The sequence below is a fragment of the Saimiri boliviensis genome, chromosome 10 (genome assembly GCF_048565385.1).
Source record: "Saimiri boliviensis isolate mSaiBol1 chromosome 10, mSaiBol1.pri, whole genome shotgun sequence".
Taxonomy (NCBI): domain Eukaryota; kingdom Metazoa; phylum Chordata; class Mammalia; order Primates; family Cebidae; genus Saimiri; species Saimiri boliviensis.
This window is the reverse complement of record NC_133458.1, coordinates 781,155-805,338: the sequence shown is the minus strand read 5'-3', so window position 1 is coordinate 805,338 and position 24,184 is coordinate 781,155. Positions and strand designations below refer to the sequence as shown.

The 24,184-nt window shown below is 44.9% G+C and overlaps 1 protein-coding gene across 3 annotated transcripts in view; it reads right to left on the bottom strand.

Moving 5' to 3' along the window:
- NCAPG2 (non-SMC condensin II complex subunit G2) overlaps window positions 1-24,184 on the bottom strand; it is a 90,392-nt gene that overhangs the window by 28,801 nt on the left and 37,407 nt on the right. For all 3 annotated transcript variants that reach the window (XM_039473001.2, XM_074378840.1, XM_074378839.1), the window contains 11 exons: window positions 22,353-22,505; window positions 14,268-14,490; window positions 13,911-14,050; window positions 11,617-11,790; window positions 8,109-8,179; window positions 6,987-7,140; window positions 6,674-6,847; window positions 5,802-5,918; window positions 5,581-5,721; window positions 4,716-4,815; window positions 2,307-2,494 (listed from right to left, as the gene is read on the bottom strand). In XM_039473001.2, the coding sequence (XP_039328935.2) occupies window positions 2,307-2,494; window positions 4,716-4,815; window positions 5,581-5,721; window positions 5,802-5,918; window positions 6,674-6,847; window positions 6,987-7,140; window positions 8,109-8,179; window positions 11,617-11,790; window positions 13,911-14,050; window positions 14,268-14,490; window positions 22,353-22,505 (1,635 nt within the window). The remainder of the gene's footprint in view (window positions 1-2,306; window positions 2,495-4,715; window positions 4,816-5,580; window positions 5,722-5,801; window positions 5,919-6,673; window positions 6,848-6,986; window positions 7,141-8,108; window positions 8,180-11,616; window positions 11,791-13,910; window positions 14,051-14,267; window positions 14,491-22,352; window positions 22,506-24,184) is intronic.

The following is a 24,184-nucleotide window of genomic DNA, read 5'->3' as shown; positions in this document are numbered from 1 at the left end:
CTGGGAACTGCCCTGATGTTCTCACTGCCTTTCATTCCCCAAAGCCAAGAAAAACCCTCAGGAATGAGGAGGGAGAGAGGTGAAATATCAATGACATTAAAATAAGGCATCGGCTATGAGGCAATCTATTCTGACTAAAGCTACAGAAGTTTGATGGGAAAACTAAAGATTTTGGCACAAATTACATTAAAGATCACAGACTCTTGAATTCATCAAAAACAGGAACATTTCAAATTAATCTGAATTGAAATAGACTAGCAAAAGTATGGCTAACAATCTTCAATGACCTCTATCAGCAAAGGACACTGAATCTTCAATATTTCACAAATAGCCTCCCATTTAAACATTTTTAAAAGTCTTCATTTAAAAAAATAGCTCATTGATATTTTTAAGCTACTACTTAGAAAAAAGTAATAGCTGTCTCTGATAACAGTATCATGTGGTGCTAGAACTGACATAAGATTATTTTTAGGGTAAAGCAAATAAGGCATACAGGTTTTTCTAAATGAAGGGGTTATACAGTAATCTCAATTCACATCAGCTTTCAACCAGCAAAGGGAAACCATGGCCCCCTTCAAGGTCTGTGACTCTCATTTCCAACCTGGAAAAGTCTAACATGGGATGGGGAGTTAACTCATGACAGAAATTAGCATTTCACATGGCAAGGTTTCTCTCACTCTACAAGTATCAAAATTAGCATCTTTCAAAATAAAGTATATTTTATTTGGAAAATACTGTGAAATAATAATTGTGTACTCAGAAGCTAGAGCAATCAGTCCTCTGCTTCCTGCCCTGCCGTCTGGTCAACCTGAACTTGTGTGATCCTGTTCTAAGACGGTTGGGTAGAATCTAACAGATAGAGCTTCTGCCCTTCCAGCCTCCAGTCCATGCACAGGGGTCATCATCTCTCTCAGTGTGTCCCCCATGGGGACTCCCACACTGGGCTCCATCTCTCTCAGTGCACCTCCCCACGGGGAACTCCCACACTGGGCTCCATCTCTCAGTGCACCTCCCCACGGGGGACTCCCACACTGGGCTCCATCTCTCTCAGTGCACCTCCCCACGGGGGACTCCCACGCTGGGCTCCATCTCTCAGTGCACCTCCCCACGGGGGACTCCCACGCTGGGCTCCATCTCTCTCAGTGCACCTCCCCACGGGGGACTCCCACACTGGGCTCCATCTCTCAGTGCACCTCCCCACGGGGGACTCCCACACTGGGTTCCATCTCTCTCAGTGCACCTCCCCACGGGGGACTCCCACACTGGGCTCCATCTCTCTCAGTGCACCTCGCGACGGGGGACTCCCACACTGGGCTCCATCTCTCAGTGCACCTCCCCACGAGGGACTCCCACACTGGGCTCCATCTCTCTCAGTGCACCTCCCCACGGGGGACTCCCACACTGGGCTCCATCTCTCTCAGTGCACCTCGCGACGGGGGACTCCCACAATGGGCTCCATCTCTCAGTGCACCTCCCCACGAGGGACTCCCACACTGGGCTCCATCTCTCTCAGTGCACCTCCCCACGGGGGACTCCCACACTGGGCTCCATCTCTCTCAGTGCACCTCCCCACGGGGGACTCCCACACTGGGCTCCATCTCTCTCAGTGCACCTCCCCACGGGGGACTCCCACACTGGGCTCCAGCTCTCAGTGCACCTCCCCACGGGGGACTCCCACGCTGGGCTCCATCTCTCTCAGCGCACCTCCCCACGGGGGACTCCCACACTGGGCTCCAGCTCTCAGTGCACCTCCCCACGGGGGACTCCCACGCTGGGCTCCATCTCTCTCAGTGCACCTCCCCACGGGGGACTCCCACGCTGGGCTCCATCTCTCTCAGCGCACCTCCCCACGGGGGACTCCCACACTGGGCTCCAGCTCTCAGTGCACCTCCCCACGGGGGACTCCCACACTGGGCTCCATCTCTCTCAGTGCACCTCCCCACGGGGGACTCCCACACTGGGCTCCATCTCTCAGTGCACCTCCCCACGGGGGACTCCCACACTGGGCTCCATCTCTCTCAGTGCACCTCCCCACGAGGGACTCCCACGCTGGGCTCCATCTCTCTCAGTGCACCTCCCGACGGGGGACTCCCACGCTGGGCTCCATCTCTCTCAGTGCACCTCCCGACAGGGGACTCCCATACCGGGCTCCGTCTCTCTCAGTGCACCTCACCACCAGGGACCGCCCACCTAACACTGTACATCACCCAAGCATGAACAGCACAGCCAGAGCTCATGCATCTGCAAGGGTGTACCCAGCCCTGAAAAGCCCATCTAGCAAACCCGTCCTGGGGAGACCTGAGTACCCGCAGGCCTTCTTCCGGTTGCTTCTTGAAACTTCGTGCGATACATTCCAACATTTTCTGAAATACTTTCTGGACTGTGTCCAACAGCACTGCTACTTTTTCATCTGAATCTGTTTTCTGAATCAAGGAATTTCCAGTTATCTCTTTCAGAATGTCAAGAAGTAATGAAACGTAAAAAAATCCTTTCACTGGAAAGAAAATTGGAATACATCAGTTTTCTAATCCACGAGTTTGTTGAAATCATTACACATTTCCCACTTAACACATGTATGTGATGGCAACATAAAAGGAATTCTTATTCTTTGGTATTTGGTGAGCCAATACCAAAAGCCAGGTTGATCAGGTTAACCTAAATTCTAACCAAAGTAAATAAATAAATAAATGTGATATTTGTTCAAATTAAGTATAAAACTGTTTCCTTCAGTAACAGTAATAGTGTATTAGACTCAGTCACTAAACTAAAAACTGTGTTCACTGCACATGTGAACATGCAGAAGTTCAGCAGTGTGTCTCCTTTAACACTTGAATTAGAGAACAGTGCTGCCAGTTCTCTTTCGCTTTTGGAGAACAGATGTACCTATATAATGAAGCGGCTACACTGGAAATCTAGAATTCTATTTACAATTACCTCCTTCGAAAAGTAAATTTTATAAATAATAAAAGTAGATTTGCTCCTTATGGGAAAATAATTCCTAAATGATAAGTTTAAAAAATAAATAATTTTGACTGTTTCAATCATTAAGCTTAAGTATAAAATGCTGATTTCACAACAGAAGTAAATTATAAAGATTAAACAGGCTGGATATGATGGCTCATGCCTATAATCCCAGCACTTTGAAAGGCCAAGGCGGGCGGACCTTGAGGTCAGGAGTTAAGAAAGCTAAAGCAAATAATATTGATCTATTTAATATTTAGACTTAAATTTTAGATCTGTTAAACAAATGGCGTACAATTTTGCTTATAATTAAAGATTAACTAAGGTTAGCGTAGGGTAACCCATGGCAACAGTGAGTGAGAGGACAGCCTCGGAGTCCCGTCAGGTTAACTAAGACATCGCCCAGTATCCTGGCTCCAGTGCTGTCCTAGCAGCTACTTCAGTTGCAGTATCATGAAGAGAGATACACTGGGGGTGACCACACACACAGACCCCTCTGGAGTCTGCCATGAAGATAGTTAAGGCTATGTGAAAGAGACTACAGATGGATCGGCTAGAAACTGGACTACCAACTTAATCCAATTTTTAAAACTTAATGTTGAATTTACTAAATGTTATCATTTTCAATCTCTTCTAGCCAATAACTAGACTTAAAGAAATGTCAACATCAGGCCAGGTGCAGTGGCTCGCCTGTAATCCCAGCACTTTGGGAGGCCAAGGTGGGCAGATCACGAGGTCAGGAGTTCAAGACCAGCCTGGCCAATATGGTGAAACCACGTTTCTACTAAAAATACAAAATTTAGCCGGGCGTGGTGGTGGATGCCTGTAATCCCAACTACTCGGGAGGCTGAAGCAGGAGAATCGCTTGAACCCGGGAGGCGGAGGTTGCAGTGAGCCAAGATCGTGCCACTGACTCCAGCCTGGGTGACAGAGCAAGACCTCATCAAAAAAAGAAAAGAAAAGAAAAAGAAAGAGAAAGAAAAGAAATGTCAACATCAAATGTTGAAGCTTTTACAGATCTCAGTGAGAATCAAATGAAGCACTGGGCTATTGGGAAACTGATTTAAAAACCAACCAGAAACAAGTTTACGCAGGAGTCAGCTACACCACAGAAGCAGTGGGGTGGGAGGCTGGCCATTAGGGATTAGGGAATATGGGCTAGGAGCGAGAGGCCCAGCTCAGCAGTACTCTTCTTTACCAGACTGTGATCACAAGGCCAAGGAGATATGGAATGGCCCCAGGTGCACTCCCCCTGGATTGGCCCCACACCCTTTCCCATCATCATCTGACGGGACTCCAAGGCTGTCCTCTCACTCACTGTTGCCATGGGTTACCCTACGCTAACCCTCTCCTTGGGTCTTGGTGGGGTATCACCTGACAATTCCTGACTCACACCCCCACCCACAGGAGCATGTGGCCAGAGCAGAGCCAAAAGGTGATGGTTTCCCACACAGATGCCAGGAAATGGCCACTGGCCCAACCCACAGGGAAAGTCAGCCTGGCAATGCAGCTGACCACAAGGAGAGGCAGAATCCCAAGAACGCTGTCACAAACTCTGGATATAATCGTGTCTGACACAGAAACATCTTTGAATTTCCTGGCTGCATCACCCAACAAACCCTTGTTTTGGTATATACTAGGTTGCATTATAATCAGTCACTTAAAAGTAAAAGTTCTGAGTTACACAGTAAAGGAGGAAGGGAGGGAAGGACTGGCTCTGAGTATTTATTGCTCCAAAACACCCCTTACTGTACCTGTTTGCAGGATCCCAAGACTCCGCTGTAAAAGTTGCATCTGAAACTGATGGTCACCAAGGCCTACCATAACAACATCTTTACATACAGTCAGGTAGGTCTGTAAGAAACAGACACAACTTAGCAACAAAGCCTATTTATTCTATTTTCTTCTTATTATTATTTTATTTATTTATTTTTTTTTTCGAGACAGAGTCTCACTCTGTCACCCAGGCTAGAGTGCAGTGGCACCATCTTCGCTCACTGCAACCTCCACCTCCCGGGTTCAAGCGATTCTCCTGCTTCAGGCTCCCGAGTAGCTGGGATTATAGGCTCATGCCACCACACCCAGCTAATTCCAGTATTTTTAGTAGAGGTGGGGTTTCACCATGTTATCCAGGATGAATTCGATCTCCTGACCTTGTGATCCATCCACCTCGATACTCCCAAAGTCCTGGGATTACAGGGGTGAGCCACCACGCCCAGGCCCAAAGGTTGTTTAAAAAAAGGAATAAATCCAGCCTCACAAAGCTTCTCCTAGCCACATGCTAGTTATCTCATACAGCAGATTTTACAAAGATGTTTTATAAAGGAATTTTCATAAAGATACACTAATTCTTATTGTTTTCATAGGAAATCTAGAGACATATTTTATGTAATTCCACAAACATAACACCTGTTATATGTAATGTGTACAATTACACTAAAATTAGGCAGTTTATGCTTTGCGAAAAGATACACTCTAGAGAGTTAGATACATGTCACTGTACGTTGTTAAGAAGAGTAACATTAATGTCTAAAATTACCACTCTAAAGCAGAAAATGAAATCCTGAAACAAAAGAAACTTGGTAAAGAGAAAGGTTTCTGTTTCTTAAAACCCCTAACCTGAATAATTTGCTGATAAATGACTCTATGACGCTTCAGATAGTCTTCTTCTTGATCTTGAATAAAAGATAAAATTTTGCTTTCTAACCAAAAGCCAGTGTCTTCCAAAATGGACAAATACAGTTTTCCTTCTGAGCAGAACTGTCCAAAAACAAGAAGATAAATCAGTAACAAAAAGAGCGTTGTGTATCGTCCTAACAAAGGGCCAGGAACAGGCGCACCTTGTGCTGAAGATGGATGCTCAGGCGACAGTGAAGACCAAAGGCTCGCAGAGCAGCCGCTTCACTGAAGACACGAGGCTTCCCACCTGGTAGCTGCAGAAATGACTCTAGATCTGCCTGTAATGGAAAAAACCCAAGGACCACATGTTGACTGCCAAGGCACCACCACACCCTGTACAGCAAGAACTATGGGAAGGCAGGCTGGAACCACTCCGCACCTGGACATGAGCTGCTGGGTGGCATGGGAAAATGTACCGCCAGGTAAGCAGGCTCACATCACCATCCACAGCCCCTGCCCTGCACGCAGCACCACCTGTCCCCTCCATGCCTCATGACCAGGCCCCATCCTCCCCATCTGCCTGGCCCTGCTCTGCTGACGCTTTGCTTCTGGTACAGTCACACTTGAGGGCAGCATAACAGGGTGTTCAGAGGTCTGGCGCCTGGAGGACAGAAAGAGATGACAGCCTCTGTGGGACAGCTGGGAACACACTGGATTCCCAAGAAATGCCCTCCAAACATTACCAGAAAAAACTACCAAGGACTGCAGGGGTTGAGTGTTCACATGGAAGGATGTGTGACATGTCTCCTACAAAGGATGTGTTCTGAGAAACTCGGGCCATCCTCCCAAGTCCTAGCACCCTAGCAGGTGCAACAGAAATGCGAGAGTTCTGGACACTTGTCAACTGGGACTTGACTCCCAACCTTGCCCCGGCCAGGCTCAGTGCCATGTACCAACTCAATGAGGTGACATGATCACTCTCAAGTCTGTTCCAGCCAGAACGCTCGTATAGCACTGTAAATACGATAGCTTCACATCTTGATTTACCACACACCTATCATAGGAAACCACTCAACTGTCAGGGCACAGTTACCTTTGATGTTTCAAGGGCTTTCAAAAGATGGTTAAGTTTCTTCCGGGGCGCAGAGAGCAGGCACTCACGATTCTTTGGATGTGTCAGCAGATACTCAATGTAGACCAACGCCAATTCAGGTTTGACTGGGCGTGTGTCATGGATCCGGACCCTACGTTTAGAAGCTGCGTTGCTCTGAAAGGAGAGAGAGAGAGAAACTGATCATGAAAAGCATCATCAGATAATGAAAAACACGTCCCTAGAAAAGCATATAATTTCTAATACACAGTTATCCTCACTCACCCAATTTTAGAGAAACATGGTGTGAACCTACCTTGGCCTGAGCATGCTCTGTGGGCAGCCAGTTGTCAACAAGCTCCAGAATGTGGCCCACTTGCCCCCAGGAGCAGAGGCAATCCAACAAAGTGCAATAGCTCTTGTCCACAGCGCCCTCCTCCTGGCTTCTCAGAGTGGCAATCACACCACAGCTGAAAATGTCAGATGGAAAATCAGATCAAGCATTTCATCAGAAACTCCCCCACTTTCTCAAAAGGTGAAGAAAATCAAGAAGCTAAAACTTGAGGTGCATAAGCCCTTGTTAATACATTAGCAATCCCATGCTCTCAAATGCAGGAATAAATACAGTTTCCAACAATGGCTGCACAGCTGCATCCCACCACAAGACCTGGGACCAGCTCTGGACGCTGAAGGAGCAGGGCCTACAGCCACACAAAGCCCTCATCTTTCTGTTTCTGTGCCATCTGTCAGATTCTAGAGCAAGAGTTCCTACCCTTGAAGAACAATTTTTGTTTAATATCAAAATATTTTTTCTTCCATAAATATGAATAAAAATAATTTTTACTGAGATAATCGACAACACTGTAGAGCTCTAATAAAAAATATTATGTGAGATACAAAAGCCAAGCCACAAATGTAATTAAAATGTTTCTAGTACCACATTTTAAAACACAAAGAGAAACAGGTGAAACTAATTTCAATAACATAATCTTATTTAATCCAAACTATCCAAAATATGATTTTAACATGTAATCAATATTTCATATTCTTCCTTTTGCACGAAGGCTGACTCCATGTGTATTTTGTACTCATAGCACAACTCAGCTCAGATAGCCACAGCCCAGGTGCTCAGAGCCACATGTGACCAACGGTGGATTTGTGCTCCAGAACCTGCCACACCGAGTGCTAAGAATAACCCCAGATTTAAGTGGAGTCATAGTTTCAGTTCCATGCAGTCTCGTCTTTCATTATGTACCAACTTAGGGCCCATTAAAAATCACATCCTGATATTTTCCCTACCACAGGGAGAGGGAAGGGCAGAAGAAGCCACAGTAAGCTGAAAGCTAAATGCTATGGTCTGCTGGCATGACTTAATAATTCAGCACAACAATGGACAGGATTCCTACTTTACCACTGTACTGAAAAATAGAGCAAATACCTGAATGGAGGGACAGCAGAAGCCGGCATAAAGGACATTAGCATGAATAAAGGGATCTTGCAGCGATCATCCTAAGAGCATAAAAAGAAAAACAAAACAGGGTTTGTAAACACTATAAATTCTGAAAGTCTCTCTACATAAATTCCTAATAACTTACTATTAAAATTGCTCAAGAAGAATCATGGTAGTCCTTTCCATGTTCAAAGGAAAAACAAACCAGCCTCATGTTTGAGAGGCAAAGAAAATTACTTGATAAGTGTTATGGAAATTCTATATAACATTTTACTATTTTGCAAATATTGATTAAGCACCTGCTATATACCCAGTACCAATCTAGACCCTGGGAATATGCCAGTAAGCAGAGTAAACAAAATCATATGCTGTCATGAGTTGAATCTACTTTAAAAAACAACACTGATAAAAGGGAAAAAAATTAACTCTATATACTTGGTATCCTGAACATAAATCTCAAGAGAAAGAAACTATTCAGAGAAAATGTTATAAAACAAAATCAGAATTCTTTAGGAAGACAATATAGTTCAATGGAAAATGCAGCAGGGCGTGGTGGCTCACGCTTGTAATCCCAAACCCTTTGGGAGGCATAGGTAGGGTGACTGCATGAGGCCAAGAGTTAGAGGCTACAGTGGGCATTCATTCACTCCAGCCTGGGCAACAGGGCAAATTACATCTAACAACAACAAAATAAAAGTACAGGGCCAGGAACACTGGCTCACACCTGTAATCCCAACACTTCGGGAGGCTGCGGCAGGAGGATCACCTGAGGTTAGAAGTTCAAGATCAGCCTGGCCAACACTGGTGGCTCATGCCTGTAATCCAGCTACTTTATGAGGCTGAGGCAAGAGAACCGCCCGAACCCAGGAGGCAGAGGTTGCAATAAGCCAAGGCTGTGCCACTGCACTCCAGCCTGGGCGATAAGAACAAGACTCCGTCTCCAAAAAAAAAAAAAAAAATGTAAGCTTTGAGGCTACTGAGCCAAATCTAGACCGAGTCAGATTCTACAGCCCCAGAGCCGACAGCACAGAGGAGAACAGTCAAGCTCTAGACTCAGTTTCTTCCTTTGCAAAACAAATAATGGGGATATCGGAAGAACTAAGTGAACTGCACCACACAGAACCCCTGTATAGTACCTACAGTGTCCTAACTGCTTAGTAAATTGCAGCTATATTATTATTATTATTAAAACAATAGGTAAATAGGGGTCCATTCAGCCTTCATCAAGAACACTCCAGAGATATTCTTGGCTGGGAGAATGAGGACATGGTGGATCCTAAAAATAATAATTTCCCTGAAACTATACATGAAACAGAAACAGACCAAAATCAAAATTTGATTAGTAAATTAATTTGTATTCACAGTGATCCCACCCTTACCCCCAACTAACAATAGGAGAGAAAATACTTCCTCAATGTTACAAGTAGACTGATAATGATGGCCAATTCCATCTGTGTGGCCCAGCCATCATCTCTTTACTTAGAGAAGGAAGCAATTTTCCCTAGTGGTGGAGAGGCCTCTTACCAGACATACTCAGAATTAACTGAATCCAAGACACTCTGAGGGTTTCCAAGACCCGAAGGCCACAGCTGCCCTGCCTGGCAACCCACCTGGTGTTCTATATGGGCGTCTGTTCATATTCTGAAATAATGCTGGTTTCTCAGCCCCAGGTCATTATTTCAGCTTTCTTCCTTTTTTTCTTAAAGAGGCAGGGTCTCAGTCTGTTGCCAGAGCTGGAGTGAGTGCAGTGGTATGATCACAGTTTACTGCAGTCTCAAACTATGGGCTCAAGCAATCCTGCCTCAGCCTCCCACATAGCTGAGATCACAGGCACATGCCACCAGGCCCAGCTAATTCTTTAAATTTTTTGTAGAGATGAGGTCTTGCTATGTTACCCAGGCTGTTCTCTAAATCCCAGCCTGAAGCAATACTCCTGCTTTGGCCTCCCAAAGTGCTGGGATTATAGGTGTGAGCTACCACGCCCAGCTAATGAGCTTTTCCATTTACTGGTAAATTATGGTTTGGCTGTGTTCCCACCCAAATCTCATCTTTAATTGTAGCTCCCATAATTCCACCCCCCCCACCCCCCGCTTGTTATGGGAGGGACCCGGTGGTAGAAAACTAAATCATGGGGGTGGTTTCTCCCATACTGTTCTTCTGATAGTGAATAAGTCTCACAAGATCTGATAGTTTTATCAGAGCCCTTTTTGCTTGGCTCTCATTTTCTCTCTGCCTGCCACCTTGTAAGACATGCCTTCTGCCTTCCACCATGATTGTGAGGCCTCCCCAGCCATATGGAACTGTGAGTCCATTAAACCTCTTTTTCTTTAAAAATTATCCAGTCTGAGGTATGTCTTTTATCAGCAGCATGAAAACAGATTAATATAACTTAACAACTGAGATGATCTGCTTTTGTGGACAGGTCATACTTTCACGTCAGAAAGCAGAATGAAGCTCAGAGTCCTGACAGTCATGCAAACAGGGTTAGAAAAGCTAGGTGGTCCAAAGTCCTGTCTCTACTAAAATATAAAAACTTAGCCAGGCCTGGCAGCGTGGGCCTGTAGTACCAGCTACGCAGGAGGCTGAGGCAGGAGAACTGCTTGAACCCAGAAGGCAGAGGTTGCAATGAGCCGAGATTGTGCCACTGCACTCCAGCCTGGGTGACAGAGCGAGACTCCATCTCAAAAAATAAATGAGCCGGGTACGGTGGCTCAAGCCTGTAATCCCAGCACTTTGGGAGGCCGAGGCGGGTGGATCACGAGGTCAAGAGATCGAGACCATCCTGGTCAACATGGTGAAACCCCGTCTCTACTAAAAATACAAAAATTAGCTGGGCATGGTGGTGCGTGCCTGTAATCCTAGTTACTCAGGAGGCTGAGGCAGGAGAATTGCCTGAACCCAGGAGGCGGAGGTTGCGGTGAGCCGAGATCGTGCTATTGCACGCCAGCCTGGGTAACAAGAGCGAAACTCCGTCTCAAAAAAAAATAAATAAATAAAATAAAAAAAATAAAATAAATGAATAAATAATCTTTTGTTTAAAAAAGAAAAACAAACAACTGTTTGCCCCAATAACACACATAGCTCAAATACTCCAAGGACATATTTGCTTACTGGGTGCCTTCAGGTGCCTAAGTAAAACTGCCCACAAAACTTGGGTGCTACTGTCCCTCCATGTTCACAAAATTCTTTCTCAAACCCCTGCAAATCAAATTTAATTCTGAAATACTGTCGCTGACCACTGGAGGCAGAAGAATCAAGTGCTTACCTGAGACATTTCTCTGGGTGCTGAGGATATGGAAGCAGAAAGAGACATAAGGTCTCCACCCTCAAGAGGAGTGAGAGAAATTAACTACTGCAAGGTAAGCACTAGTCCAACACTCTCATTTTACAGGTAAGAAAACAGATCCAGGGAGGTAAACATGTTTGAGAACTTTTGCTAAATTCTAAACAAAATAACCTTAATATATCTTGCTTACAAGTATAGTTCAAGACTTACCTTAAACACTTTCAGATACTCGGGAAGCACAGAGGCAAACTTGTTAATGGTGTAAACTTTGGCCTCTTTATTATTTTCCATACTTCTGTGAATACTTTTCCAGAGAATCACAATGATTTCTAGTAAACCTGCCATGCATGCAACATCATTTACTGACAGTGTTTTGTCCAGAACCTAAAATAAAAATAATTTTATTGTGAAAGAATCTAATCACAACAACTATTAAAAGATAGCATCTAGGAACTACAGCTCTCACGCAAAAATGTAAAGATTATCAGTCTTATTTTCATGTCTTTTATTCTCTACTTTAGAATCTCCTAGGGAGGTAAATTTATTTTTAAATGCTCACCCAGGTTATAAATTCCAAACTAACTCTATATCCTTTAAATAAACAGTTTATATGAAGAAAACCCTAAAAATAAAATCATATGAATTATTGTCTCCATATAGGAACATAACACCACATTTAAAAACATGTCTTTTTAGGCCAGGTGCGGTGGCTCAAGCCTGTAATCCCAGCACTTTGGGAGGCCGAGGCGGGTGGATCACGAGGTCAAGAGATGGAGACCATCCTGGTCAACATGGTGAAACCCCGTCTCTACTAAAAATACAAAAAACTAGCTAGGCATGGTGGTGCGTGCCTGTAATCCCAGCTACTCAGGAGGCTGAGGCAGGAGAATTGCCTGAACCCAGGAGGCGGAGGTTGCGGTGAGCCGAGATTGCGCCATTGCACTCCAGCCTGGGTAACAAGAGCGAAACTCCGTCTCAAAAAAAAAAAAACATGTCTTTTTCACTGTTCTGCTTTATTGAAAGACATCACGTTTCGCCAGAAATCTCCATGCAGGGAAAAGGGAATGATAAAGCCTACTTTCCTCCAAGGTGACTGCTACTGAAACTCAGCCGCCAAAACCCAGCCTATCAGGTCACAGCAAGGATGCAGTCTGGTTGGCCAACTCCACCCTACAGGCAGGCAGAACACAGCCTGAGAGGCTGGAATAATGACTGACTATAATCGACTAGCACGAGATAATGGGCTTTAGTTTGTTTTAAAATAAATAGACCTACTTACATTTTCCCGAACATATGTCGGTAGCGTACCTGAATGTTCATTTGAAACCACAAACGCACTCTAACAAATTCCTCTTCTACCGAGAGCCAGCAGTCCCACACTGTCAACACTGCAAGCCACACACACAAGTGCATAGTGGCTGCATGCCAGTAAGCGGACATGCCCACTCACCAGCACAGACACACGGCCAGACCTGCCAACAATCCCTGCTGTGGAGGCCTGTCATACAACTAACGTATATTGAGGGAAAAGCCCTAAAGAGAAGAAACTCAAACTCTACCAAACCCAAGAGCAGAACCAGCTCTGAAGCTCTGAACACTGGCAGTGAGGGTGCAGTGAGCCCAGGGAGGTGGCCTGTCCAATGGCTGTGAAGATGGAAGTGGCCCTCCCTCTCGCTGAACTCGTTTCTCTATTTCACATCAATTTCCCGTATGTTTTCGGTAAGTTCCTTCTGAACAGTATCAACCCAGCATAACTGACTGAGGGGCTGGGCTGGTGTCCCATCAGGGTGTGGCAGGAGATGGAGGAGAAGGCACCATGGGGCATAAGCAGAGCCTGGGTGAGCCGTCTGCTGCCCTTGCTAGGTAGGCCACCATGGGGCCAGACCCAGAAGCACTTGGCTCAGGACCAGCTGTTAGAGGAGCACACCAGCACTGTGCCTCAGCACAAGGCAAACCGTGTTCTGTGATTTTCTTTTAAAGTCCAGTTTCTTAATATAGCTGGGCATTGCAAAATGACCCCAAAATCTTACTTTAGATGTCCACAAGCAGAAGAGTTTAGAAGCTTAAGATAATGCTTATAAGTAACAAGTATGTCTAGTCTTAAACATTATTTTCTTCTAATATAATTGGTTACTTTGGATTCTGAAGAAATTGTCCCTTTAAATTATACTTTGAAAAATATGGGAGTACTCAGAATCCAATCCAGCCACATTACACCCAGGGTTGAACTGAAACACAGAGACATTTATGGCAAAGAAAATCTGGGATAAGATGTGACTGTTAAGAATTTTTCTTCTATATTAAGTCCTACCTGAGCTCCAAAATGAACTACAAAGGATACATAGCAGTTCTTTCAAAAACATTATTTATGACCTTCCAAAATAACTTGTTTAATTAACAATACTAAAGGAAAAAAGAAAAACCAGGAGTATTCCTAACGTCACAGCCCACAGGAGTGATGCTACTGATGCAGCATCTGCCCGGCCCGGCCCTGCTCTACTCACGCTCACGTTCTCCTTCTCCCTTCCGTCCCCCTCCTTCTCTTCCTTCTCCTCCTCCTCCTCCTCCTCCTCCTCCGCAGGCTCTCTCACTGCCCTCTGGATACAGGCATTTAAGCAGTGACGAATAACATGAATCAGCTTTGCTGAAATGTTTAACATAAACAAAAATTAATGGATGTGTTTCTTCTACAAAGGTAGTGAAATTATAATCCCAATTAGTTAAAAATACTATTTTAAGGGAAATCATTAAGAAATGTGTTAAATACGAAGCTTATTAAAATGACAAATATTGAACTCTGTAAGTTGTATTATACCTTTGGGGAAACATAACGAGAACGGAGAAGCAGCAGTGCTTCCTACCTATGTTGGTGCAGGCAGTCTGTTCGTGGGCATACTGATAAAACCTCCTGGCAGCAGCATGGTTCATTTGCACCAGGGTGACACAGCGCTCGCACCAGACCTCCTCTGGCTGATTCACAGGCAGGAAAGAATTAAAGATGAGGCTCACCAGGCGCCGAGACACGGGTCGAGAATCAGTTTCCAGACGAACCAGAATGTGCTCCATGGGGCATATTTTCCAAAACTGCAAAAAGCACATATGCTGAAGGAAATAATCAATTGTGCCTATAACCTTAAAAACAGCTTAAGCAAAATTTCCAGAGCATAACAAATAAAGGAATTAATTTTTTTTTTTGAGACGGAGTTTCGCTCTTGTTACTCAGGCTGGAGTGCAATGACGCGTTCTCGGCTCACCACAACCTCCGCCTCCTGGGTTCAGGCAATTCTCCTGCCTCAGCCTCCTGAACAGCTGGGATTACAGGCACGCGCCACCACGCCCAGCTAATTTTTTGTATTTTTTAGTAGAGACGGGGTTTCACCATGTTGACCAGGATGGTCTCGATCTCTTGACCTCGTGATCCACCCGCCTCGGCCTCCCAAAGTGCTGGGATTACAGGCTTGAGCCACCGCGCCCGGCAGGAACTAATTTTTTTATATTCAAGAAAATTCACTTCAAATGACTACACCAGAATCTGTGAGTTTTCTGTAGAGAAATTAGAATTAACAAACCTATGTTTTTAAAAGTACTATTATATAAAGTACCCAAGTATAAGGTTGCTGAGAGGGTTAATTAAAATTACTTAGCCCCACGACTGACATACAGGAAACTCTCCAATGACAGCTATGATTGTCAATTAATATTTTTTAAAATTTCTTAAAGTACCTTAACTTTTGGCCCACTAATGTGAAAAGTGAGTAAAAACATATGTGAAGTTTTTGACATGGACACTCCATCTCCTGTCTGAGAGGCAGGAGCATCACTCCTGAACCCCCAGGCTGCCTGTCCCATGCACAGTGGCTCCTCCTCTGAGATAAGCCTGCCCAGATCATCATGGACCCCCACAGCCTAGTCTCATCTCACTCAACCCATCTCACATGCAGCCTCCAGACAACCTGCAAAAATCAGAACTGATCAGTGTCCCTCTTCTCAAAAGCATTCGAAGCACCTACAGAAAGCAAGCACCAATCTTCTGCACAAGAAATTCAAGACAAGAGAAAAATACAGAAGGAGACAAAGCAAAATTGAAAGGCATTAGGTCAAGCCCCGGCCTCAGGTTCCTTACCTGCATGGCAGGTGAAACCCTCGACCTTGCATTTTTCTCATGGACCTTCTCCAAGGACCAATCCCTAGTATTTTCTTTTTATTTTTCATTTTCAAACAGAGTCTCGCTCTGTTGCCAGGCACCAGGCCAGAGTGCAGTGGTGCGATCTCGGCTCACTGCAACCTCCACTTCCCAGATTCAAGCAATTCTCTTGCCTCAGCCTCCCAAGTAGCTAGGACCGCAGGGGCGCACCACTACACCCAGCTAATTTTTGTATTTTTTAGTAGAGATGGGGTTTCGCCATGGTCTCTATCTCTTGACCTTGTGATCCACCCGCCTTGGCCTCCCAAAGTGCTGGGATTACAGGCGTGAGCCACCGCGCCCAGCCCAATCCCTAGTATTTTCAATTGGATCTTTCTCATCAGCATTTAAGTATTTTCACATCATCCCAACTCTTAGAACAAAAATCCACATGCAAAACTCAACCTGAGGTTCCCATCTCATGGCTCCCGCCTCCTTCCCTTCCCATTGTCAACCGACCTGCTCCTAAGTGTGCCTGCACGCCACCTCCACCTCCAGACCCCACCTCCTGCCCCATGGACATTGCAGTCCACCCTCACTGAAGCTGTTTGCCAAGGTCATGATCACATACTGCAAATTCAAATAGACATATGTACGCCCTCAACTCAGACAAAATCTGCAGTATCCAACACTGTCATTATTACTGCCTCCTGAAGTGCCCCTGAGATAATTCCACTCAGGCACTTCTTGGTATTTCTGAAAAACTTACTATAGTAAAGACGATAACCCCAAATCCCACACTGGGCATTTTCCTCACATTCTAGCATTGGAACTGAGCATTACCCCAGTACTTCAAGCAGCCAGAGCCAAGGTTTGCAGCTCTCAACCACAGCCACAGGGACAAGAATCTTCTGCCAAACCTGATTGAAGCCTTGGAAATTAAGGGACTGGAGACCTGTTATCTAAGGGTGAGAGGTTGTGCTGTCAAGGTTTAAGAGAACAAGAAAGTGAAAAACACTAGGACTCACATTATGACCAGCAAACAACTCTGTCCACCTCCACCCTGGGCCTCTTCTGCCCATCCCAACACACAAAAGCCTCCTGGCCACAGGCTCCAGCCCTAACAGGTGCTTACTTCTGAGAGTGAGATACTGAGCCCTGAACATGGCATCAGCAGGCCTGCAAGTACAGTGCTGTTGGCAACCAACCTTTCTGGAAATGCCTGAGTATGTCAAGCATAGAACAAAATGTCTGAGCCACTATTTACTCTATTTCTGTAACTACCCCCAGCACAGATATTAGTATCCCCACTTTCCAGGTAAGAAGCAGGGCTTAGAGTGATTAAGCACAAGACCATAGCACTTTTATCTAGTCTGTCATGCTGCCTTTCAGCATCATACAAATGCATGGATCAGAGCTGCACGGGCCACACACTGCTGTAGAAGTAGAAGTAGAAGTAGACTCTGGCTGGACACAGTGGCTCCCGCCTGTAGTTCCAGCACCTGAGGAGTCCAAGGCAGGAGGACTGCTTGAGGCCAGGAGTTTGAGGCCAGCCTGGGCAATACAGTGAGACTCAAAAAAAATTTAAAAGAGGACAATGGATTGAAGGGAGAGTGCTGACATCTCCTGGACCACTGGGCTCAGCTCAGCATCCCAGGCCTACCACAGCTAACAAAGGAAACAAAGAGACGGTGTAACTCTCATTCCTTCTAGAGCTGCATATACAAGACCCCCCACTGGGCCAACACAACAGTTACTGAGGTGTGAACACCAGGCCCAGCAGCCTGGTTTCACGCTGCCAGGTCATTCGTGCCCATAGACAATGCCCTCCAGTCAGCTCCAACAGCTGCTCTCTAGCCAGTCAGACTGCCTCTTTGCACGCATGTCATTCTGTAACCTTAACTTTTCAAGGGAAATCAGCTTGCGTGCCCATCACAAACCTTTTCAGAGACCTCATGAACAAATGGCTCTCTGCCTTGCACTTGCAGAGATAAGGACTGAAATGCAAAATGCAAACATTATGCCTTCTTTCTCTGCTCTGACACTCAAACTCCCTGGTTGGCCAGAGACCCTGTGTCCCTCTGCCTTCCTTACCTACTACCAGGTAGTTTTGTTTTGTTTTACTAAAGAGTTATTCATTTGCTTTTTGCAAAATAATGGTAGAGTGGTTTTTAAGTGCTTATCTTGTAGAGATACATTCTGAAATACAAAGGAAACAACATAACATCTGGGACTTATTTCAAAATAGTCTGGCATTATGGCCTGGATAAGGTTTCGATAAAACAAGATCGTACCTACCAGTAATTGTTGAAGCTGGGTGATGAGTACATCTAATTCACTATATTAGTGTCTCTGCTTTTATATATGTTTGAAAATTCGAAATTCAAAATTAAAACAAAAAAATTAAAAATATTCACAGAAAGTTGTTTTTCTCCAATAATTGCCAGAAAGTCTACTTTGTTTTCTGGTCCAGCATTTATTCAGGGGTACACATGCAGGATGTGCAGGTTTGTTACATAAGTAAATGTGTGCCGTGGTAATTTGCTACTGCTACACAGATCATCTCATCACCTAGGTATCAAGCCCAGCATCCATTAGCCATTCTTCCTGATGCTCTGCCTCCTCCTACCCTCCACCCTCTAACAGGTCCCAGTATGTGTTGTTCCCTACAATGTGTCCATGTGTTCTCATCATTCAGCTCTTACTTATAAGTGAGAACATAACGTGCGATATTTGGTTTTCTGCTCCTATGTGAGTTTGCTGAGGATAATAGCTTCCAGCTCCATCCAGTCCCTGCAAAGGATATGACCCCATTCCTTTTTAGGGCTGCATAGTATTCCATAATATATATGTACCACATTTTCTTTATCCAGTTTATCACTGAAGGGCATTTAGGTTAGCTCCAAGTCTTTGCTATTGTGAATAGTGCTGCAGTGAACATACACATACATATATCTTTATAATGAAATGACTTGAATTCCTTTGGGTATATACCTAGTAATGGAATTGCTGGGTCAAATGGTATTTCTGCCTCTAGGTCTTTGAAGAATTGCCACAATGTCTTCCACAATGGTTGAACTAATTTACATTCTAACCAACAGAGTCAAAGCACAAAACTACAGTTTTAATAGACTAAAAAATTGCAGCCAGTATTTTTATTAAAATTGACATGATTGGCCAGATGCAGTGGCTCACGCCTGTAATCCCAACACTTTAGGAGACCAAGGCAGGTGGATCACCCTGAGATCAGGAGCTTGAGACCAACCTGGCCAACATAACGAAACCTGTCTCTACTAAAAACACAAAAAAAAATTAGCTAGGCATGGTGGCACATGCCTGTAGTCTCAGCTACTCAGGAGGCTGAGGTAGGAGAATCACTTGAATCTGAGAGGTGGAGATTGCACCACTGCACTCCAGCCTGAGTGACAGGGCAAGACTCTGTCTCAAAAACAACGACAACAAAAATTAACATGCTTACTCTATTTTTTTTTTTAAGAGACAAGATCTCACTATGTTGCCCAGGCTGGTCTCACATTTCTGAGCTCAAGTGATCCTCCCACTTCAGCCTCCCATAGTGCTAGGATTACAGGCATGAGCCACCACACCTGGCTATTACTCTAAAATTTATATGAAATGCAAAGGACCTAAAGTAGCCAAAGAATTTTGAAAGAACAACAACAAAGCTGGAGAATATGCACTGTAAGACTTTGTCATATCCACACAGAAGGCCAGGCACGGTGGCTCATGCCTGTAATTGTGGCACTTTGGGGGGCCGAGGCAGGTAGATTGCCTGAGCTCAGGAGTTCGAGACCAGCCTGGGGAACACGGTGAAATTCTCTCTCTTCTAAAATATAAAAAATTAGCTGGGCATGGCAGTGTGTGCCTGTAGTCCCAGCTACTTGGGAGGCTGAGTCAGGAGAATCACTTGAATCCGGAAGGCAGAAGTTGCAGTGAGCTGAGATTGCACCCCTGCACTCCAGTCTGGGCATCAGAGCACGACTCCATCTCAAAAAAAAGAAAGGCCGGGCGCGGTGGCTCAAGCCTGTAATCCCAGCACTTTGGGAGGCCGAGGCAGGTGGATCACGAGGTCGAGAGATCGAGACCATCCTGGTCAACATGGTGAAACCCCGTCTCTACTAAAAGTGCAAAAAATTAGCTGGGCATGGTGGCACGTGCCTGTAATCCCAGCTACTCAGGAGGCTGAGGCAGGAGAATTGCCTGAACCCAGGAGGCGGAGGTTGCGGTGAGCCGAGATCGCGCCATTGCACTCCAGCCTGGGTAACAAGGGCGAAACTCCGTCTCAAAAAAAAAAAAAAAAAAAAAAATCCACACAGAACAAATGAATCAACAGGAACAGGACTGAGTCCAGAAAAGGACCACACACATGGTCAACGATTTTCAACAAAAGCATCAAAGTAACTCAATTAGATATGACATTGGGTATTAATACTACATTGATCACTCAAAATATTCTTTGTTTTCTTCTAACAAAAAAATGCACAGTTCAAAACTCAAAACACACAAAGTAATATGTACTACAAGATTCCCATAATTGCCTGGGCATGGTGGCTCACATCTGTAATCCCAGCACTTTGGGAGGACAAGGTGGGCAGATCACTTGAGCTCAGGAGTTCAAGACCAGCCTGGGCAACATGGCAAAATCCCATCCCTACAAAAACTACAAAAATTAGCCAGACATGGTGGCACAGTCCTGTAGTCCTAGCTACTTGGGAGGCTGAGTACGGATGATGATGGCTTGAGGTTGCAGTGAGCCAAGATCACACCACTACACTCTAGCCTATGCATCAGAGTGAGACCCTGTCTCGCCTATGCATCAGAGTGAGACCCTGTCTCCCCTTCACCTCATTACCCCAAGCAATTGACACTAAATTCTTGTTCTCTTCAAAGCATATTTTACCCATATCTGAGCAATACTTACATACACATATGTCTCCATTTTATTCAGCTGGTAGCACACTAGAACCACATCTACACTATGCTTTTATACTTCTATATCTTAGAGGCCTTTCCAAAGAAGCCCCACAAAAAGTTCTTCCTTACTATTTTTATGGCCACACAGCACCACTTCTCTTATGAATATACAAATCTGTCTGGTTGACCCTACATTCTGCCACGTCAGGCTGTTTCTGGATCCCGTACCAAAGCAGAACAGCTTTTGAAGTAAATTTCTGAGAAATACTGTGTGGAGAAAGAAAGCTCACAATGGTATCAAATAATAATGAAGTCAAGAACATGATAAGCAACATTCCCAGCCAAAAGCTGCACAGAACTAGAGCTGAAAGAGAACAATCACTTCAGTAGTTTATAAAACACCAACACACATATCTCTCATAAAGCAGGTATTTCCTTCCATCATTCTGTGTGGGGGCAGGGGGGTGGGAGATGGCTCATACTCAACAGTTGCCAGGTATCCAAATATCACACGAAGCATCTCAGTGAAAACCTTCATACACGATAAAAATATAATGGAAGGGCCGGGCGCGGTGGCTCAAGCCTGTAATCCCAGCACTTTGGGAGGTCAAGGCGGGTGGATCACGAGGTCAAGAGATCGAGACCATCCTGGTCAACATGGTGAAACCCCGTCTCTACTAAAAATACAAAAATTAGCTGGGCATGGTGGCGTGTGCCTGTAATCCCAGCTACTCAGGAGGCTGAGGCAGGAGAATTGCCTGAACCCAGGAGGCGGAGGTTGCGGTGAGCCGAGATCGAGATCACGCCATTGCACTCCAGCCTGGGTAACAAGAGTGAAACTCCTCCTCAAAAAAACAAAAACAAAAACAAAACAAAACAAAAATATATATATATATATATATATATATATATATAATGGAAGGCAGGGGGCGCCTACATTAAAGTCTTTCAAAAAGAAAATGCACATTGATAATATTTCTAGAACCTTTGATGAAAAACCAAAAACAAACAAAATTTTATGATAGAGATAACTGATCAAAGAATATCAGTTATCAGTTTAAAATGAAAATCCCATTTGACCCAGCAATCCCATTACTGGGTATATATCCAAAGGATTATAAATCATTCTACTACAAGGACACGTGCACACGAATGTTCATTGCAGCACTGTTTACAATAGCAAAGACCTGGAACCAACCCAAATGCCCAACGATGATAGACTGGATAGGGAAAATGTGGTACATATACACCATGGAATATTACGCAGCCATCAAAAAGGATGAGTTCACGTCCTTTGTAGGGACATGGATGAACCTGGAAACCATCATTCTCAGCAAACTGACACAAGAGCAGAAAATCAAACACCGTATATTCTCACTCATAGGCGGGTGTTGAACAATGAGAACACAAGGACACAGGGAGGGGAGCACTACACACTGGGGTCTGTTGGGGGGAAATGGGGGAGGGGCGGGGGGTGGGAAGTGGGAAGAGAGAGCATGGGGAGAAATGACAGATACAGGTGAGGGGACGGAAGGCAGCAAACCACACTGCCATGTGTGTACCTATGCAACAATCTTGCATGTTCATCACATGTACCCCGAAACCTAAAATGCAATAAAATAAAATAAAATTAAAATTAAAAAAAAATATATATATATATATAATGGAAGGCAGGGGGCGCCTACATTAAAGTCTTTCAAAAAGAAAATGCACATTGATAATATTTCTAGAACCTTTGATGAAAAACCAAAAACAAAATTTTATGACAGAGACAACTGATCAAAGAATATCAGTTATCAGTTTAAAATGTGGAATTAAAACTACTTACTTTCTGTTGATGAACACATGTCCCTATTTCATGTCTTAAATGAGAAAACCCTGTTCATCCTACCTTAGCAGCCCTCACAGCTTTGATCTTCAACAGCATGTCCACAAAAGCCACTCTCACTTTCTCCGAATTGTCGTGGAGACTGTATCTGAGAGTTGGCAGGAGCTGCTCTAACAATGGGTGGCTCAGTTTGTTATCCAATATCATTGGCAGACACTGCAACAGAAAGAAAACAGTTCAAAATCAGAACATGCCAATGAAAGGTTCAGGTGGGAAAACTTAAAGAAAACATTTGTTTCCATCTTTACTGGAACTACTAGTTAAACAAATGTACTTACAGAAAATAACATTTTTTCTAGAACTATTTCATATAAAAGGCATACTTTTTTTTTTTTTAAAGGCCAGTCAAGTGAAGCAGTGGGAGTGGAGAAGGAACAAAGCAATCTGTAACTGGTTGTGATCGATTACTTGTAAACACCACTGCACCCGGACCAGCCAAAAGGCATACTTGTAGCGAACTGGTATAGTTCCAACCACTGCTATTTGGTCCATCCATCATTTTGTTCAAATAAGATTAAATCAATTATAAAAGAAATCTTCGATGCTCTCTCTTAGCTAAATTTTAGAGGATTTTTGAGTTGAAAGAAACACAGAATGCCTACTGGTCACATGGTCTCCAAAGGCACCAGGTCCAAGAACTCTACATTTCCTGACTCAATACTGCATGAGGATGGGAGGCGACAGAACCAGCGTGTGTGACTCGAACGCTCTCTCAGCTGACTATAGTACCCATGTAACAGGTGGTGCTTCTCCATAGGCCAAGGCTCAGACTGGGCCCTTGAGCTCCAGCACTGCTTAAGCTCTACTGCCTTCTCCGTCCAGTTTCAGGAGAAAGGACGTTTTCACAGGTTTTTGTTAAAAGTATACACAGCATGCCAAAAACATATATTTTAATGACGATCATTTTTTAAAAATACAGCTCTTCTTCCAAAGCACTGTGCTCTAGGGCAGTCTAATTTGAATCACCTGCTCCAGCTGTGTCCACAGTCTCCCCCTGACCTGCCCTCCCAGTGGCCACTGGCCACCACCTACCTTGCCAGCTCCCCAACATCCCACAGCCCCTGTGGCTCCTGCTACAACACTGTGTTCTCCTAATTCTCCTGCAATCTTTCTTCTGTAGATTCTCTGCTAACTCTTCCTTTAATCCAGAGCCCACCAATCTTTCCTAACAGGCAACCCATCTGGGCCCTGCAAGGGTTTCCTCAGAAGCATGAAAGCAGCAGACTGTGATCATAAGATCAGGACCAAGAGAAGACTGGCCAGGGAGCTGCAGCCGCTTTGGGTGACAACCACAGGAAGGAGCAGGTGAACTTCAGAGAACTCCAGGAACGGAAAGACAGGACTTGGGTGAAGGAGGAGGAAGCAAGAACAGCATGCGAGTGAGCAACTCAGCAGGCGGCATCACTACTTCAAGGAGAAAAAGAGGAGCAAGGGGGAGAGAGGAAAATAAATAAAACTCTTAGATGGCAGCAGGTTTGGAAAAAATGGGAAGTAACTCAGCAGAGGAGACAGGGTGGTTGCTATGACATGCCACCAAGGCTCTACCAGAAAGGAAGTACTCACCCCAGCTGTCCTGGGGCTGCTGAGCTGCCCTTGCCATCAGAATGCCTGGGGATGGCCTCCTGAAGAAAATGCCTTCTTCCTGGGCAGCCAGTATGCAATGGTGGATCAGCATGGGCCCAGGCTAAAGGGCTTGCTGTGCCAGCTCCAGAGCTGCCTGTGGGTCTGCACGAGGCCTTCCCAGGGTGTGTCATGGCTTGAAGTACCCTCCCTTCCACAGGTGCGCATCCCAGGAGCACTTCCTCATATGCATGCTGTGGATAATCTTAATCTCA